The sequence below is a fragment of the Cherax quadricarinatus genome, chromosome 58 (genome assembly GCF_038502225.1).
Source record: "Cherax quadricarinatus isolate ZL_2023a chromosome 58, ASM3850222v1, whole genome shotgun sequence".
NCBI classification, from domain to species: Eukaryota; Metazoa; Arthropoda; class Malacostraca; order Decapoda; family Parastacidae; genus Cherax; species Cherax quadricarinatus.
The window spans coordinates 9,324,945-9,344,873 of NC_091349.1; the positions used below are offsets into that span (position 1 = coordinate 9,324,945).

The window sequence follows — 19,929 nt, forward strand, 5'->3', positions numbered from 1 at the left end:
ATAACTTCTATATATGTCCGCGAGCGTCCCCCACCCAACCTCCACCACCACTGCCCTATGATCTGACATTGTAGTCTCAACAGTACTGAAAGATTTCACGTTCACTCCCTGAGAAAGGTACACTCTATCTAGTCTCGCAGCATAACCACTCCTAACAAACGTATATTCAGTCTCCCACACCGCTCCCCCAAAGGCATCACGTAACCTAACATCCCTTAATAAATCCCTAAGAGCCACAGACATATATCCAGCTCCTCTTGGGTCCACATCAGCCACCCTGATTACACTATTCCAGTCCCCACCAACTATCGCCACCTCTGGCAGTGCACTTAAGAAAAACACAAGATCCTCACACACAAAATCATTCTTTACCTTTATGTTATTTTCTGCCGGCGCATACACACTCACAAAAGACACACGCTTACCCATCCACCACCCATCCACACGCAACACCCTCCCTCCCCCTCCTCCCTCGCTTCTCTGCAAAACAAACGGGCTCGTCTCCCTTATTAAAATTCCCACACCACCTTTTAGACGGGGAGATGGCAGGGTAACTACCCGAAATCCTGCCACCTCCAACACCCTACCCTCTTTGAAATTGTGCTCCTGCAGGAACACAACATCCACTCTAGATTTATTCAGAAAATTACGAAACCAATCTCTCTTCATACCGCTACATAACCCATTAACATTTACAGACATACACCTAAGGCCTATTAAAGTTTCCACCCCTGCTTCCTCTCATCACTCTTTACAACTCCAGAGCTTGAATTTACGTTCAACACCTTCAGAGTGCTCTCTTTCCCTCCCCCCTTCTTCCGGTGCCTCCTATCATGGCTACCACCACCTACACCACTACCTTCACACTTGACCTCAGTCTTTTTCCCAGGCCTTTGTGCAGGCGTAAGGACGTCATCAGAATCTGATGTAGCCGCCCTCTTTCTCGTGACAGTCATGTTACACATATCTTGATCAGATGTTACCTCTCGATGAACCTCCACCTCCACCTGAGAATGGTGTAATGAGTCAATGGATGACTCCAAACCACCATCACGTCCCAAATTATCATGTCTCAGACTTTCTGGAAGCGACGATTCTCCAATGACACCACGCTCAGATGTAACATCCCTCTCTGGTGGTGACAACGTCTTCAACACCTCCACCAATTCCTCCTCAATCTCATGAACCTTCTCTTGTACTTGCTGCTCCTCCTTATCCACAGGAGACGACACCTGATCAGGCAGTTGGGGGCGGGACTCCAACTCACCACCAGTCCTGTGTGCCCGATCCACTATCTCGCTCCACAAAACACCACGCCCTCCATCCGATGTTTGTTCCTCACCTGCCACCTTTGAAGCAGGGGCTGCGACGTCCACCACAGGTCCAGGCACATGTCTTCGCTTGTCACAGGTCGCCGCTATGTGATCATACTCACCACATAGGCGGCACGTACGTCGTTGTCCTGGGTACATTACCATTACCTGCATCCTGAAATCTTGTAGGTACACATAGGATGGTATTTGGTGCCTCAAAGTCATTTTGAGGTTGAAAGAACCCTCTGGAAAACCAGCATAGGCTCCTGCCGCCCACGTACCATGTTGAGCATAATGCACCGTCCCATACTTCTCAAAAACTTTCCTTATATCTGCCTCGTCCGCCTCAAAGGGAACGTTGCGTAACTTGATCCACGTATAATACCGTGAAACATCTATCATTCTTACAGTGACAGCTGGTGTGACGTTAAGACTCACGTCCTGAAACCTGGTGATTAACGATTCATAAACCGTTGCAGATAGCAGTTTGACGAAAATTCGTTGTCCTCCGTTCAATGCTACACCATACAAGTCACAATCTTGTACTCCATAAGTCTCCCGTATGATCTTTGGCAATAAGACTTGCGCAGAACTGGTCGTTATCGTTCCTTTAAGTAGCTCGATGCCTACAGTATTTATCCTTCGTCTCAGACTAACCGCCATCTTGACGATCACAGTGCACCTAAGTTGTTAGCCGAGGTGTGACAGCACCACTTCACACCACTGCAGCCAGGTAACTGACAAGGGCGCTCGCCTACACACAGCAGAGGGGTGCAGAGCACTACCGCACACTACCGTGGTCAGGCAGTGAATGATCAAAAAAAAAAAAAAAAAAAAAAAAAAAAAAAAAAAAAAAAAAAAAAAAAAAAAAAAAAAAAAAAAAAAAAAAAAAAAATGCAAATTATGTGATCAGGCATATGGTCATTGTCTTGAACACTATGTACTTAATTGTCCACTTATTGAGGAATACGGAGATAGTATAATAACCTATGTGACATGTCAAGATATCTTATTAATGAAAATAAGATATCAGATATACAAGGCAAATTTCCTAAATTTGTTTGTAACAGATAAGTGAACTATAGATATGTAGATATAAATCAATATGTACACCTGTTAACCCTTTTGGGGCCTAGTTCCTAGGCCTTTTGTGTATCCATATGATCTTGTGCTACCGTCCACAGGATGGATATGGGGTGCACAGAAAACTAGCAACTTCGGTGGCAAAATCTAAATCCCTTTAAAGCAGGTGAAACTGCAGATAGTCGTTGACTTACGACCTATCCGCACTTAGAACCATAAATATTTGTATGCTTGGCAGCATAAATGAGGCCGTACAATATTTATTCTGGATTTTATTCCAGTGTGATTTTATATTTTAACTAATTTTAAACCAATTGTAATGTACATGTGTTTGAATTAAACCTTTTCCAAGATAAAAAAAAAAAATAAAAAAAATAAAGACAAAGATTATAAAATAAGTAATTACAATATCTATCCGACTTACGTCCAATTCGACTTACAACCGGTCAGTTGGAACCCAACCCGGTCGCAAGTCGATAACTATCTGTATAGAGAGAACTTTCACTGTATTAGCAACTGAAGTTATTACGTACCCAAGGACGAAATTAGTGGATTCTCCGAGATATGTCTGGGTAAACTGCAAGCCTTTTATTATTTATTTTCAGTTGAGGATAAAGTTAGGAAATTTTAAGATTCCTCTTATTAGTTTTTGTTTAGAATTGAAATAGTACTATTTATGCCTGCCCTATTAATATAGTAATACTAATACTAATAATAATATATTTAATTTTAAAATTAAAAATATTACTTTACGAAGCCATTATTTTTCTTTAACTGTTACAATTTTGATCATCAATATTTGTGGTCTATTATTCTTGCATCTCAGGCTTTTCAAAAGTTGGCCAAACAACAATAACCATTCTCACCTTCATGACATCATCAGGGTCGGCCTGGTCCAGGTTCACACCTCCCAGGTAGTGGTGAAACATCTTGTTGGCCAGCAGAAGTGGGTTGTCGTCGATACATTTCAAGGACATGGATACTGGGCCCAGGTCAGGGAATTTCTTCTGCAGGGTCTTGAGCTCCTCCTCTCGGCTGTACATAGCTACATTACCCACGAAGTGTGGGTGTAAAAGGAAATTATGCTTAAATTAGATTGGTCAGTTGCTAGATCTCTGGTGCACCAGAGATCTAGCAACTAACATGCCTATATGGTGCAGCACAGATTTAGCAACTAACATGCCTATATGGTGCACCAGAGATCTAACAACATGCCTATATGGTGCATCACAGATTTAGCAACTAACAAGCCTCAATTGTGCACAAGAGATCTAGCAACTAATATGCCCATATAGTGCACCACAGATTTAGCAACTAAGTTGTAGAGGCATCCTTTGGCTCTGCTATACACTTCTGCCTTGTCAGGTTGTCGTGCTTCTGTATTAGACTGTTAAACAATCACAGGTATTGCACATGTCTTATTCATTCAAGAGACACGTACTTTGGATGTGACAGGCCGATGAGAGGCCAGGCCAGCAAAAAGGGAGTCAAGTGGTGCTGAGAGCATCTAGCCTGAAGGCAGGATACCCAGGTATCCATTTTACTGATGGGTGAACATAGACAACTAGTGTAAGGAAACACGCGCAATGTTTGCACCATTGCCGGTAATCAAACCCTGACACTTTGCGTGTGAAGCGAGAGCTTTTGCCACCAGGCCACGGGCCAGGCAAAATACTGGAGGAAAATACTGGGTAATTATCTCTTTCATGTACTGTGCATATGATCAACAAATAACCATATTAAATCTCACCCTGCGTGAAATACTTAATGTAATAAGACTTTTGTGTGTGTACATGGTGGCGGGAATGAATGTTGCTTTATTGAGTTCCTGGTACACAGACTGTGTTTAAATTGCACTGGGACCCAACCTGCTGGGTCCCGGCTGCAGGAGACAGGAGTGGGACTGAGCTATTGTCTGAAGGTTGTCGTAGCTCCAAATGAGGAAGAGAGAGGGTAATGTGGGCTGAGCGCGGTAGGCCTATGGCCTACCGTACTCATCATCATTTCACTCTTAACCAAGTTCTGGAGTTCATCAAACCGCTCCGTTTTACTTTTGGTAATAAAACAAAACTGTACCACCTCTCCAGAACCAATTTCAAGAAATTTATAAACGGCTCTTCCTCAAATGCTCCACGCTAAATAACACCTACAACTGGGCTGCCTGTTGTCCCCACCTACCTTCCCTCCTGCGACCACGCATGTTGCAACCTACCCAAGAATCAAGACGTCTACCAACTAAGAATGATGCATTCTCGTCCTCAGACTACCCCTCCTGCTTCTCCATCCGTCCCACAAGCGCCTAGCTGCTGGGTTTAAGGCCCGGGCCAGGAGAGTTCCGGCGAATCAAGAAGCAGCAGCCCTGGCACTATCTCTTCTACTCATAACCGTCCTCTCACCAATCTACTCTTCCCCGATCCTCACTTCCTCTCTCACCCACAAGGGTCTTATCTACACTTTCTTGTCTTGTCTTAGGTGTGATTAAGCTGGGTTAGGTTAGACAAATCTGTAAATAACATATTAAACCATAAATTAAGAGATTAAAAAAAAAAGTCACGATGCATCTGGCAATGAGATGGCTGAAGAAATACGAGACTCGCAAATTTGAAAATTTACTTCTCTTGGTGCGAGAATGGGTTGTAGATTTAAACAAAATTACCGTACCTCCCATTTTCCAGGTGCTGTATTGCCCCTACAGATTCAGTACTTTTCCATGACGACAGTAACAGTCCAGTACTCTTACTTATTATCTATCACACCCACCCACACTGTTATTGTGCAGTCTGAAAAAAACTCCAATAGATATGCTTAAAGAAGTGTCAAACAGAAGAAGAGACATACCAATAACAAAAGAACCTCCATCATGGGAATTGATGCCTGATATGATGTCCACTTTCTTGTGACGACCATCTCTTACCAACACCTCTGGATCGTCAGGAAGGAAATCCCCGTCCACTCGCGGCCCCAACATTATCGGGAGGTAACGCCACTTCTGCAGGACGCCACACGGTAAGAGAAGAGCAGTGTCATGTAGATAGTGAGGCTAATGATACAACCAAGGTGAGATGGGGGAAGATGAGGAAGTAAAATGTGGAAGGTAAGAGTGATTAAGAGGGGTAGAGGAAGAGTATAAAGAGCATCAGATAGGGTGAGGAATCTGTAAGAACGTTTAGTATTTATACTATTTATATGGTTAAGACAGATTATAATGTGACTGGAGAATGACTCACAATTTATCCGTAACCTCAAAACATAAATAAGCAACACATTATGTAAAATTCTAATGGAATTCTGTATTCACATGAAATACCTCTACTGTAAGGAATAATATCAGGTATCCATCACAAAGGGATACCTAAGTGGTTCTCGAAGTTGCTAATTTGTTTCAAATTTTCAGATTCTTACTCGACTGTGTAGGTGCAAATTTGTTATTTTATTAAAAATATCATTTTCAAACTTATGAACTTGATGTTTCGAGGAAAATTCAATACAGTTTCAAGCTACGTAGGCAAAAAAAAAATAATATGTTAAAAAAGTGAGACATATTGGTTCTCATGTATTAACAGGAATGTGAATAAATGGTTTACAAAACCGAAACGTTGATAAATGAGACACTTTTGCAACATTTAGGTTTTACTACACAGTGGCTTCTTCAGTCCCATGCAGAGAAAGGTGGAAAATGAGGAGTTCGAGCCACTTTCACTAGTGGCTTTGTTCGTTGGTGACTCCGCCTACCACTGCTTCATCTCATCTCTCATCAGTATATAGCTCCCATCACCGCGAATATGCTGCACTTTTGTCAAGACTGGACTGAACACATCGACTCAGGGTTGAGGGACTGATTACTTCAAACTCCTCATCTTCCCCCTTTCTCTGCATTGGACTGAAGAAGCCACTGTGTGGCGAAACGTTTCCAGAATAAGTGTCTCATTTATAATTAACAGGAATGCCTGTTAATTATAAATGAGAATGTCAGTTTCCTGAAATAAATTGCAATATTAATTTCTGTGTGATGATTGGAAAATGCTTCTTATCTGCTTCGATTTTTTACCCCTAAATCTCCTTTCTAATAGAAAGTTCAAACTGGTTTTGGGTTTTGTAGATGCCAATTTGACAACTGTATTTAGCAAATTGGGAATGCCTCATCGTATAGTTTTCGTTCTGCATTCATTCTTTTGTTCTAAAACAATTGTGTGATATCAAATTTATCCTATTGAAATACTGCAGTAACGAATTGGGATGTCAAGATGAAAAATAAATGAATGTACCTTCAGAGGGATAGGTCTCTTGTATAGGGTGTGGTACTAGGGGTTAGGATTATGAGATGAGGGAGGGGGGGTTCTCTTTCTCGGATCACGATGGGACTGAAACACTTCTGCTTGACGACGCGCTTAGAGTTTCTGACAATGGCTTCTCAAAATCTAACTTGTAAATTTCACTTTCTATACATATAACTTTCGTTCCAAAACTCAATTGCCGATATACAAAGCTCAGTAGAGCTATTACTAAGTGAAATCTTTTCACAAAATTAATAATAACTATTAACCATCTCTTACTTAAAGAATAATCCTTTGAGTGATGAAGAACACTTACTCTTCCCCGGCGCTGTATGACCCTGGTGGTTTAGCGCTTACTTTTGATTATAATTATAACTTGCTCTTCCTCATATAATAACTCTCGCAGTTTTTACCAATAAAATATATTTATTTGAATGGTACAACCCTCGCCCATAAAATGCAAAAAAAAAAAAAATAATAATAGTTCTTGAACACACACTACATTTACAGATGCTATAAAATACGAAACTTACAAACTATAATTCTTGCAAAATACAATTTTTTTTAAATATATGTACAGTGTGCACCTCTTACATATTCTAATTCTTATTAACAGAGTTCAGGCTTCTTTCAAAGCGCAGCAATTTTCAAAATAACAAGACTAACTCATAACACACAGATACTTCCTGAAAATTTCTCCCGTATACTCTACATCACTACCTGTCCCCAAACTTCTGTCAGCATTATTTTTACGTGTCACTTAGGCATGTCATGCTGCAACAGTGTAGAACACGGCATATTACTATGTCCTATCCCACCGCTGCCACCAGTTTTGTGATTCTTTATGGTAAGCACACTGGCTCTAAGAGGTTTGTTGTTGGACAAAGTCACAGTTGTAAAGCTAGGGATGAGGGAGTTTCTAGTGCGTGTAAAGCTAATTAATATTGTTTTAGATGGTTAGGCAATATTCGTCAGGAAACAGGACAGGTGTTTCCTGACACGGGTCTTAGTCATGTAATGACCCGTCATTGAAGCTTGAGAGTATCTGACTGAGGCCTTCCGCTGGCTTACCGGTTTACCCCTTAAATAATATCCTTTTACTATGTTAATATCTTTATAAAGTTTCAATCATCAATTTCTTAAAACTTCCTGTAAACTTTTTTTCCTTTGATTAGGTTAGGTTTATTTAGGGTACGTTAGATAGGATCAGGTAACATAAACCAATGCACATGTATATTTAAATACACATAAGCAAATTTAAAAATGTTTGTCAAACGTCTGGCAATGAGTTGGATGAGAAAACCCAGGAAACATTCAAATTTGTACGATAATCTCCCGTGCTGTAAGTGATATTCATAACAGGCTGCTGTAGCCTGGTCACTCTGAAAGTGAATTCCTACAAAGTAATTACTCTCAAAGTATAGTTTACTAACAAAGTTTAGTATACTCACAAAAAGTTTACTCTTATAGTTTACTCACAGAGTATTTTTCAGATTCAAAATGTAGCACACTCAACAAGTAGTATTAAGCTGCTCACAAAGAATAGTTTACTCACAATGTAACTGGGCAGAGTCAAGACCAGCTCTTCCGCCCTGGCCTCCTGCAGACACTGCAACAACTCGTAGGAATCCCACTGATGACATCCTACCACAGCAGCAGTGTGGTAAGCAACAGCCCTGTGAGCGTCTCCTAGTGCCCGTGGGGATATAGCCGAACCAGACTGAAGGATTGCTCGAGCGAACAGTCCTGCGGGAGGATGGAAAGATCTCTGATCAGCTGCTTTTGATAACTGAAATTGTATCTGAACTTCAGTCCTGTGTAGTCTTTTGTCGGGGTGCCTGTCTCCACTAGTCCAACAAGTCCATACCCCAGTAGGGGTATACGCAATCCTTTGCAACAATTGCGACAATATATACGTAGCGGAAACTTCCAGAGATCTCCACAAATCCATTTTTGAATGACGGTGCACTACCGGACTTGACGTCATGGATAACGCCTGTTTTACACCGAAACTCCTCCAACCACTCTGATTAATTACAAATGCGCACCACTTGTTGTTAAGGAAGAGTATCTTAGAATAAGCACTCATTACCATATCTAAAAAAAATTAACAAGAAATTACTCTGCAATGTAGCTAAGAGTCTCGCAAGGACGCTTCTGGAGGGACTTCCCACTTAGCAACAGCTCAAATGAACTCGGCATAAAACTGCTGACCCAGGACAGGCAGATCCTACACCCACCATTTGTCTCGCACCTAATCTGACTTTCTGTCTCACTGCACACACCTATATATGCTCAACCTCCCTCTTCGGGTTCATCTGTTTGTGACTTGAGAGAGCTCACTGCACAGACAAATAGACATCAATAAAGACTCACCTTATATTGAATTTATGTCTCTTTTTACCAATGTAATCCTTTGACTGACCCAGGCTGGGTATGGGGTGCATTATAAAGCTACCATGCTAACTCACCATCAGTCTTGGGAGAGAGTACTTGAAAGTGGACACAGCCACCTCCAGCACTTTCCCCGAAGATAGTGATCTTCTCAGGGTCACCTCCAAACTGACGCACGTTGACCTTTACCCAGCGAAGGGCCAGTGCCTGGTCCTTCAGCCCCTGGTTCCCAGGCATCACCTCGTCCTCGGTGGAGAGGAAGCCTGAAGAGAAACGAAAAAGTCACATAAATGATCTTAAAGGATGACACATAAGGAGATAAAGATCGTCAAAAGTGTAAAGCCTATAGGATGCACAGCATTTTGTCACAATACCATAGCTGAAACACTTAGCTATTAACTCACAATACACAGACACAACTTTAGACCATTATGAATCAAGACAGCAATGATAATGATTCACAACAGAGAGAAATGTTATCTAAAATTTCTTAAAACTGTGGATTAATGTGAAATGATTTCCCTGTATATCAAGCTATAACATCTCTTATTTAACCTTAATTATCAAGTAAAGAATGCTACTGTCAAGTAAGTTTAAAATTTTACACTAGCTTTGGGGGCACACACGTGTTATGGCCACATATACATAGTACTTTATATAACATTTTCTCTAAATAACCCAATAAAATCAAACACTGTGGTATACGTATTTCTATTGGGGTTTTATTTCAGGAATTTTCAAGTAACCACTAGCACAAAATGCTAGATTTTCAGGCCTTACAGATCTTGTGGATATACTTACATATAAAGTACAAAATGCCAAGAGGTTAGGACTTACCAAGAACGCCCAGTCTGTACTGCAGAGTGATCAGAACGATGTCTTCGTTAAGCAGGACGTGAGGAGGGTACAGACTGCTGCTGTCACCAAAGTAAGCACCGCCGTGGATGTACACGAGTACTGGCAATCCTGCCTCTGTCTGGTTCGGCTGTCAAGAGACGAGGGTGAAGGTCGGAGGGATACTCATACATCTACCACGCCCAACTAACACCATACATGTAATTTTCACTCACCACTATAAATCAAACATACATCCTTCACAACTCACGTCAACACTGCGACAGTCATACAGCTCACTCCTAGATCCCCGCAACTCACTCTCATATTTCTAAAACTTATTCCCTCTTACAGCACACCCACATCCCTACAACTCGCTTCATCAATTGTCTTAATTCACACCCAAATGCCTTTGTATTATTCCCGCTTTTACAAAACTCATTTCTACATTTCAACACCCCCGGCAATTCTTGAAAACACCTTCTTTACTTAAAAACAGAAAAGATGTGTGTATGGGGGGGGGGTTGTTCATTTTTTGAAATATAACATAAACGAGGGTCTTCCTTTTTTCTAAGAACCTTGTTTGGAGCTGTTTATTTTTGTGGCTTGGTCCCAGGCCGGGCCTCCAGCAGCAAAACTTTTCAAAATACGTTACATGTAAAGACCGGAACATCTGTTACTATACCCTATCCTAATACTGCCAACCATAGTACTTAGACTAATTCAAGTGAATAGACTTCTATTCTCGCCGTTGCCCAGCGATGAGAGTAGCGACTCTCATTGCTGAGGTCCAGGTAATAAACCCTGGACATTAACATCAGTAGCGGATTCAAAATTTGTCCATGGAGTTCTATATATTTAATAAATCTTAAGGTAACTTAATAATTATCATCTTATTATATTAAACTATAGTCTTTACACTGAAATGGATGCATCTTTAACTTATTTTGGAGATAATATATCATAGGACTTGAGAATTATTATTATTATTATTATTATTATTATTATTATTATTATTATGCGAGTAAATTACCTGCAGCTGGCTTACAGGGCATTACCTGAATTATTACCTGCAAGTAATTTAGGTGAGGTAAGTGGGACTTAAGTCACAGCAGATTGCCTAACTGTATCTCCCTCGATGCCCACTCCCTTCCAATCTCACAAAAAGCTACACCTGACATTAACTTAATAATTACACTACTAAACATTAATTCCAATAATGGTAAATTATAAAATAATTTTGACTATATGATTAGGCATGCTGGGTACACGAAAGAAATTGGTATTAACACTTACCATTTAAATACTGGAAAACACTTAATGCTGATGGAACACACCCTAACCTTATCCTAGAAGCTAAAATTTACGATAGCCAACGCAAAAACTACTGTACTTGATGGGTATGCGTCACTGAGCTGAGGTGTGCTGCTGGGAGAATTGGTGCCCTCTATTTTCCCGTCCTGGTTGCCGAATACTATTTATGCCAATTATTTAGCAGGGGACATCAACACGAGTTCCTATTACAAATTCAGACCGTAAACCCTCAATTAACCTTCGAGAACGCCTGATTACATTGCACAATTCAGTCCAATGTTCACGCATTAAATTCAATATGGCGTCTCTCCTCTGCGGCGTCACTCCCTCGAAATTTCTCGAAGGGTCCAAATAGCATTACATTTTAATACGCAATTATTATATTATTCATTTACATGTTCTACATTTAGGAAATTATGTAAAAAAAATCCACAAAACTCACTGGATGGTACATTTCATTAATAATACTGGTGGCTGACACGTCCTGAACGTTACTACTTAACGTTCACCTCAACCTTAATCTACGGAAATGCACTTATATGCTTATTAATGAAATTTGTACATAATACTTAAAGCCAACATGGAAAATACAGGCAACAATACCTGTGATATATGAGGATAAGTGAATTACCAGGAACTTCTAACATCTCTCCATCCCATGAAATAGTCTGAGTAAAAATAAATACTTTGTTAGAAAACTGACCTAATTAATCAAGAGAGAACCTGATATTTTTTTTAGGAAAGGCATTACTCAGTAAAGGTACTCACCTTACTAGAGAAAACATTGAGGTAAAGACAGTCCTCGTGGCCAACCAGTTCAGTCCCCCCGCTGATAAGGGAAAGAAACTGGATCTGGATGCATGGAGTAGGATACTCTCGTTTTCCCACTCTCACCCCCTCCCAGGGATCAGCCTCCACTGGATCCTAAAATGTATACATACATATATATGCATACATATAAATATATATAAAGTGTAAGTATACCTTTTATTATTGCCGGTACCCATACACAGATCAATAGGTAAAAAAAATGCCGAAAATCTAATAAATATATAAATTTTACTCATTAGAACAATATTTTAAGTCTTTAACAGGAAGAAAGTGTCCAATAATGTTTTCTTTCGGTGGCAGCGTTGGTACACTATTACCGTTAACTTTATTTTTTAATAATAATAATAATAATAATAATAATAATAATAATAATAATAATAATAATAATAATTACCGTTAACCGTAGACCTTGGAATTTGATTTATACATAGCCTTCGCTGTTGATGTTAGTAATGTCAGAACTGCACTCTGAGGCTACTTCCTTTATTGGGTTTAATGCCTGTCGACTGCATGAGGATTATTAAGGCTGAATGTTACCTGTCCACCACCAGTCAAGAATACTTCAATCCCTAAAATAGGGATGAAAACAAGCACTGTGTATATACACAAACACCTCTCTGTGTATATACACAGATAAGTAACTGGATGTATATATAGCAAAAGATACACGCCTCTTGGTTTATATACCGTTGACATGTAGACATAACTGACCTCACAATTTTAAATCTTTATTTTTGCACAGAGAACCTTTACGGCGCGCATAACGGAGATAAAAAACCTCAATTTGTAGATGAATGGTTCAGAGAACCGACATGTTGATAAATTGGACACATGTGCAACTCTTGGGTATCTTTATTGAGGAAACGTTTCGCCACACAGTGGCTTCATCAGTCCATACAAAGGAGAATCTTGAAGAACAGGAGGAGAATGAGGTAATCAGTCCCTCAACCTTGAGTCGATGTGGTCAGTCCATCAATCTTGAATAGAATACGGCATACGTGCTGAGAAGGAGCTTATAAACCGTTGGCAGGAGAGGTGCAGAAGTCATAGGTCGTGTAACATTTGTTCAATGTTGAAGTAGGTTGTATGGACTGATGAAGCCACTGTGTGGCGAAACGTTTCCTCAATAAAGATACCCAAGAGTTGCACATGTGTCTAATTTATCAACATGTCGGTTCTCTGAACCATTCATCTACAAACCTGTCAAACATTGCAACTTCTTGGGATCTTAATACTTGGGAATTCTTCGCTTGCCTAATTCTTGGGCACGACCTACTTCAACATTGAACAAATGTTACACGACCTATGACTTCTGCACCTCTCCTGCCAACGGTTTATAAGCTCCTTCTCAGCACGTATGCCGTATTCTATTCAAGATTGATGGACTGACCACATCAACTCAAGGTTGAGGGACTGATTACCTCATTCTCTTCCTGTTCTTCAAGATTCTCCTTTGTATGGACTGATGAAGCCACTGTGTGGCGAAACGTTTCCTCAATAAAGATACCCAAGAGTTGCACATGTGTCTAATTTATCAAAACCTCAATTACTGGGAGCGCTTGAAGTTCCTGAACCTGTACTCCCTGGAACGCAGGCGGGAGAGATACATGATTATATACACCTGGAAAATTCTAGAGGGACTAGTACCAAACTTGCACACGAAAATCACTCACAACGAAAGCAAAAGACTCGGTAGACGATGCAACATCCCCCCAATGAAAAGCAGGGGTGTCACTAGCACATTAAGAGACAATACAATAAATGTCAGGGGCCCGAGACTGTTCAACTGCCTCCCAGCATACATAAGGGGGATTACCAATAGACCCCTGGCTGTCTTCAAGCAGGCACTGGACAAGCACCTAAAGTCGGTACCTGACCAGCCGGGCTGTGGCTCGTACGCTGGATTGCGTGCAGCCAGCAGTAACAGCCTGGTTGATCAGGCCCTGATCCATCATGAGACCTGATCACAGACCGGGCCGCGGGGGCGTTGACCCCCAGAACTCTCTCCAGGTAAACTCCAGGTAATATATGAAAACTAAACTAAAATACATGTGTGCCACACTCCTCCAAATACTACTGACTACTGAGTCACAGAATGAAACTGTAATGTAGATTGTTGGAAACATAAACACATATGCAGTTTAAAGTGATCCTTTATTGACAACGTTTCGCCCACACAGTGGGCTTTTTCAAGTCACAAACAGATCTACCTGGGGTGGAAGGTACGTGAGTATTTATAGTCAGGTTCAGAATGTTGAGGTCACGTACTCACATACCTTCCACCCCAGGTAGATCTGTTTGTGACTTGAAAAAAGCCCACTGTTTGGGCGAAACGTTGTCAATAAAGGATCACATTAAACTGCATATGTGTTTATGTTTCCATTGTGTCGGTATTTTATACCATTTATTTTCAATGTAGATTGTTCTTCCTTTAGCTCATGTTAGCGGCACTCCTACCAGTTCCTCCACTTTGTGGGGAAGTGGACAGTTGCTGAAAAATTTCACTGGCTGAGCTTCTGTGACAGACAAAATATACTGTCTCTTGAAACCTTTTTTTTTTCTTTCAAGACAGACTGGACCTACATCCCTAGCCTAGCATTCGTCAGTGAAATTCACCGAAGGGGGTTCTAGCCTCACTCTTTCATGCTGGAGCTGAAATGTTGTGGAAGTTTTGACAACAAAACTATATCCTAATAAGCTTTAGCTGGAGAGAAAGCGATTACATGGTCATTCAAAACTGCATGATCAGAACCTAACACTGCCACACTCACAAAATAAAAATATAACACCTGATTAAATTAATTCACGACTACCAAATTCAAAAACAATTAATCACACTAAGATGAAATAACTACCAGACTCAAGAATAATTACAATTATACTAAGATAAAATAGTCTGTGTATAGTAAAAATCTAAGAAATTTACAGTGCTAGAACGGAAGCTTCAAAGTTTCCCCGGGGTTCCTGATGGTATCCCTAGGAATAAGATCAGCAAATTTTTATTTAAAAGGCTGAAACTGTGGATGAAATGGTTAAAAATGTCACAGCATTATCTACACAGAAAAGATAAATATCACTTGAAGGCATGTAACTCTGGTTGAGGTATGCCTGACTTACCTTCAGTTTACAGAATCACAGTGTTAATTCTTGTGAACTGAGAATCAAAGACCCACGTCCAGCAGAGACCTGCACAGTTTATTGGTCATCTGCACTGCCTATGAAGTGCATATTATGTTCTCTATACATAAACCTAGGTAGCTTTAACTGTTACAACGGTTTACACTTTGATAAATTAGACACATGTGCAGATTATATAGTGTTCTAAGCAAAACTAAACGTTGTCACAGTAGGATCTTGTCATCGTACGATGTAATATAGCTAAAGATGTGATGTTTTCACCTTATATTAAAGGAAATCACCATCCTACCTTGCGGAGACTTTGTGATACTGACCTTGAAGCGAAGCTTTCCCAGCGGAGGTTTGGCGTAGGGAATGTTGTAGTAGGAGTAGAAGTTCCTGCTCTTGGTGGATGTCTCCTGTACCCCGGTCACCCATCCAAGTTGTGTCCACACCAGCGAGTCTCCAGAACCATCAGTAGAGGAGGGTGGAGAGGTAGAGGAGAGAGAGGAAGGAGCAACAGTGGAAGGTAGATACGGTGGACGAGAGAAGGAAGCAGAAAACCAGGAAGGAGAGGTGGGCGAGCGAGGGGAACTGGGTATAGTGTCCCCTTCCCCGTCTTCTGCAGTACTGACAGCTACCACCATCACAACCACCATCACTACACACCTTAACATCCTGTTTAGAAAAGTTTATCTTGATAACTTACTGTACAACTGATGGTCATCCTCACTACAAAATTATTCAACAACTTTACTGTGGTAAATTTTGATAATTTTCCTGTAATTTGTGGTAACTGATAGGAAAATAATGTTTATGTAACAGTGTTGGTATGTATCTTGAATGTGGCTTAAAACGTGTTAAGTCATACGAGAACCTATATTCTCTACACTTTCCTGATTTATTGTAATCTATTAATATGTAATCAGTGTAATTTATAGGGATGTAAATAACGTGATTAAAAGTATCTAAGACATGAATCGTAGAAATGGTTTCAAGCTGGAAAAATTTAGGTTCAGGATATAGGAAAGCACTGGTTTAGCAATAGTTGTGGATGAGTGGATTATATTATAATCATAAGGGAGCGCTAAACCCATAGGAATTATACAGTGCCTGTGGGGAAAAGGGGGTGATGGAAGGTATTCAGACTCAATGCAGGGAACTGGAGCACAGATCCAGTTCCCTAGCATCAAGAATTATTATTATAATGATGGGGAGCGCTAAACCCGTAGGATTATACAACGCATGTGGGGGGATGGAAGGTATTCAGGCTTAATTCAGGGAACCGGAGCATAGATCCAATTCCCTAGATCAAGAGCCCCTCACCAGCATCAAGGGACCTCCCTCGAGGGGTAGCATCAAGGAACCTTCCCTGAGGGGATGGATGAGTGGAGCAAACTCCCGAGTGCCGTCATTGAAGCTAAAACGTTGTGCAGTTTTAAAAATAGGTTAGACAAATACATGAGTGGGTGTGAGTTGGACCTGAATGGCTTGCACTGGTAGGTCTGATGCAGTGATCCATCGTTCTTAAGTGGATGTGACTTGGACCTAACTGCTTCGGCCGGTAGCTTGGGCCAATAAATGGCTTGGACCTGCCTAGCATGGGCCAGTAGGCCTGTTGCAGTGTTCCTTCTTACATAAGAACATAAGAAAAGAGGAACACTGCAGGAGGCCTGTTGGCCCATACTAGGCAGGTCCTTTACAATTCATCCCCCTAACAAAACATTTGCCCAACCCAATTTTCAATGTTAGGTAAGACACATATGCAACAGTTAGGTCTTACCTAAAAACCTGTCGGTATTTTATACCATTTTAATGTCCAATTTTCAATGCCACCCAAGAGTGAAAGTCCCACTCAAATCCAACCCCTCCCACTTATGTACTTATCCAACCTAAATTTGAAACTACCCAAAGTCCCAGCCTCAATAACCCAACTAGGTAGACTGTTCCACTCATCAACTACCCTATTTCCAAACCAATACTTTCCTATGTCCTTTCTAAATCTAAACTTATCTAATTTAAATCCATTACTGCAGGTTCTCTCTTGGAGAGACATCCTCAAGACCTTATTAATATCCCCTTTATTAATACCTATCTTCCACTTATACACTTATACGAAGACCATCGAGAACGTCTTGACGAATTCTACAAGTGGTGTAATGCTACCTAGCGAATGTGAGTCGACTACTCGGAGCATCACGACGGACGACGCCAAAGTAAAAACATTGTTGTTGTTGGGGATAGCCAGATTAGGTACATGGATAGGGCATTCTGCTTGAAGGATAGGAGTAGGAGGCAGAGTGTTTTCCTGGGGCTGGGATGAAGGATATTGTTAGCCGTCTGGATGACATCATGAGAGGTAATGGGAGCAATCCAATTATCTGTCTCAGTGCTGGAGGCAACGATGTTGGCAGACGTAGGAGTGAGGACCTGATTAGCAGGTAAGTAAGTAAGTAAATTTATTCAGGTATACACAAATACAGTTACATAGAATTATCATACATAGCAGCATATGTGTAGAGAACCTAGGATAACCCAAAAAAGTTAGACAGAGTGACTTATTTCCATTGGGGTCCTTTTACCTTATTATTATACTATAAAGGTTATAATATTTTCTTATTATTCTACAATGAAGATAACATCTTATTATCATACTAAAAAGACTATCTACTACACGAGGGTCGTAATAAAGTTGGTAGAATTACCGACAATATGTAAAGTAAAAGGACACAAGTGCAACTAATGTGACATTTATTGTGGCAACGTTTCGCTCTCCAGGAGCTTTATCAATGTATTGTTTGTAATAAAGTTGGTAGAATTACCGACAATATGTAAAGTAAAAGGACACAAGTGCAACTAATGTGACATTTATTGTGGCAACGTTTCGCTCTCCAGGAGCTTTATCAAGCCATTAATGGCTTGATAAAGCTCCTGGAGAGCGAAACGTTGCCACAATAAATGTCACATTAGTTGCACTTGTGTCCTTTTACTTTACAATGTATTGTTTGTAATGGCTTGATAAAGCTCCTGGAGAGCGAAACGTTGCCACAATAAATGTCACATTAGTTGCACTTGTGTCCTTTTACTTTACACGAGGGTCATTAAGACTATCTACAATACGAGGGTCATTACTAGGGATAAGGTAAAATTTACACGTATTTTAGCTAAAAAATAGAAAATCATTCCCCTCCCTTTCTGTAGCTTCATTCATCAGACACTTTTTGGCAGTCTTCTTGAACTGGTTCATGCTATCACTGGCTTTGGCATGTGCGGGTAGTCTGTTCCATTCCTTTATTACTGTACAATAAAAGGTGTTTGACGCCTGGCCACTGACTGTGGGTACTACAAAGTTGTGCTCTCTCCCCCTAGTACTATGATTGCTTTGGTTCCCAACCTTGACAAAATTGACAGCAAGATATTCTGGACACTGTTCGTGAGCAATTTTATAAACATGATTTAGCTTCAGTTGTTTTACTCTGTCTTCAACATTCAGCATATCCAACTGCTGTAATTCATCCTGGCCTACATGTTCTCTTGGTCCCAGCCCCAGGATGAATCTTACGATTTTGTTCTGGGTGATTTGCAGTCTATCTTTCAGTTTTTTTGTCAAGGCAGAGTACCATGAAGAGCAAGCGCAATAGAGATAATTAGGAGGAAGGGTGGGAAACCTGTCATATGTGGCATTTTGCCAAGGAGAGGAGTTGGAAATGAATGGTTGTCCAGAGCAATTGGTGTCAATTGCTGGCTGGACAAATACTGTAAGGAAAATGCAGTAACATTCATTGACAACTGGGACCTCCATGGCAGAAATGACATGTATGCCAGGGACGGGGTTCACTTATCTAGGTGTGGGGTGGGAGCACTGGCCAACGCAGTGGAGGGAGCTGTTAGGTCTTTAAACTAGAAATAGTTAGTGGTATGGGTTTTTGCGGGAAAACTGTGAAGTCGCAGGGTAGTAATATGAGTACTAGGAGAACTAGTAATAGGCAAAATGAGGTGGATATTGGAAAGCCAGTGGCACTAATTGACAAGGACAGTAATCGGTTTAATGGAAAAACAGAAAGGAGCAGGAAGGGTAAAGAGAGAGGAGGGTCTTTAAATATTTATTACACAAATAGCCGCAGTGCTAGGAATAAAATGGACGAGTTGAGACTAGTTGCTAGTGCAGGTAACATAGATGTATTTGCCATTACTGAGACGTGGTTTAATTCAAAAAGTCGGGACATGCCTGCAGAATGTCACATCCAGGGTTTTAAATTGTTCCACGTAGATAGAAGTGTCGGAAAGGGGGGTGGGGTGGCATTGTATGTCCGAGATCGCTTGAACTGTTGCATAAAAACGGGTATTAAGTCTGTAAAGTAAAAGGACACAAGTGCAAATAATGTGACATTTATTGTGGCAACGTTTCGCTCTCCAGGAGCTTTATCAAGCCATTACAAACAATACATGGACACAGAGGGTATATAAAGGCTCAGAGTGAGGTGAATACTAGTGAGGTACCATTTCGATGTTCACTAGTGGTAGTAGTAGTAGTGGTAGTGACAAAAGTAATACAATATGGTAGAGCAATTAATTCGTACATGAGTAAAAGGATATAAAAGCTATTACTTGGGTAACATAAAAATAGGTTGGACAAATATAAACTGGAATGAGGCAGCTTGTTTCAGTGTTCACTCTCTGTGCTTTGTGTAGTATAACAGGAGAGACTATGTGATGTGGAAAAAGACACTTATGTACAGTTCAGGACATTTATTAAAGGAAACGTTTCG

General features: G+C 40.6%; 2 protein-coding genes across 2 annotated transcripts in view; both read right to left on the reverse strand.

Annotated features, from left to right (window-relative positions):
* LOC128697980 (carboxylic ester hydrolase) overlaps positions 1-19,929 on the reverse strand; it is a 132,776-nt gene that overhangs the window by 87,665 nt on the left and 25,182 nt on the right. The window lies entirely within an intron of this gene.
* LOC128698084 (carboxylic ester hydrolase) overlaps positions 1-19,929 on the reverse strand; it is a 55,122-nt gene that overhangs the window by 13,461 nt on the left and 21,732 nt on the right. The window contains exons 2-8 of the mRNA XM_070097595.1: positions 15,496-15,838; positions 11,981-12,136; positions 9,902-10,049; positions 9,142-9,327; positions 8,226-8,416; positions 5,235-5,385; positions 3,263-3,441 (exon numbers count right to left, since the gene is read on the reverse strand). Coding sequence (XP_069953696.1) covers positions 3,263-3,441; positions 5,235-5,385; positions 8,226-8,416; positions 9,142-9,327; positions 9,902-10,049; positions 11,981-12,136; positions 15,496-15,838 — 1,354 coding nt within the window. The remainder of the gene's footprint in view (positions 1-3,262; positions 3,442-5,234; positions 5,386-8,225; positions 8,417-9,141; positions 9,328-9,901; positions 10,050-11,980; positions 12,137-15,495; positions 15,839-19,929) is intronic.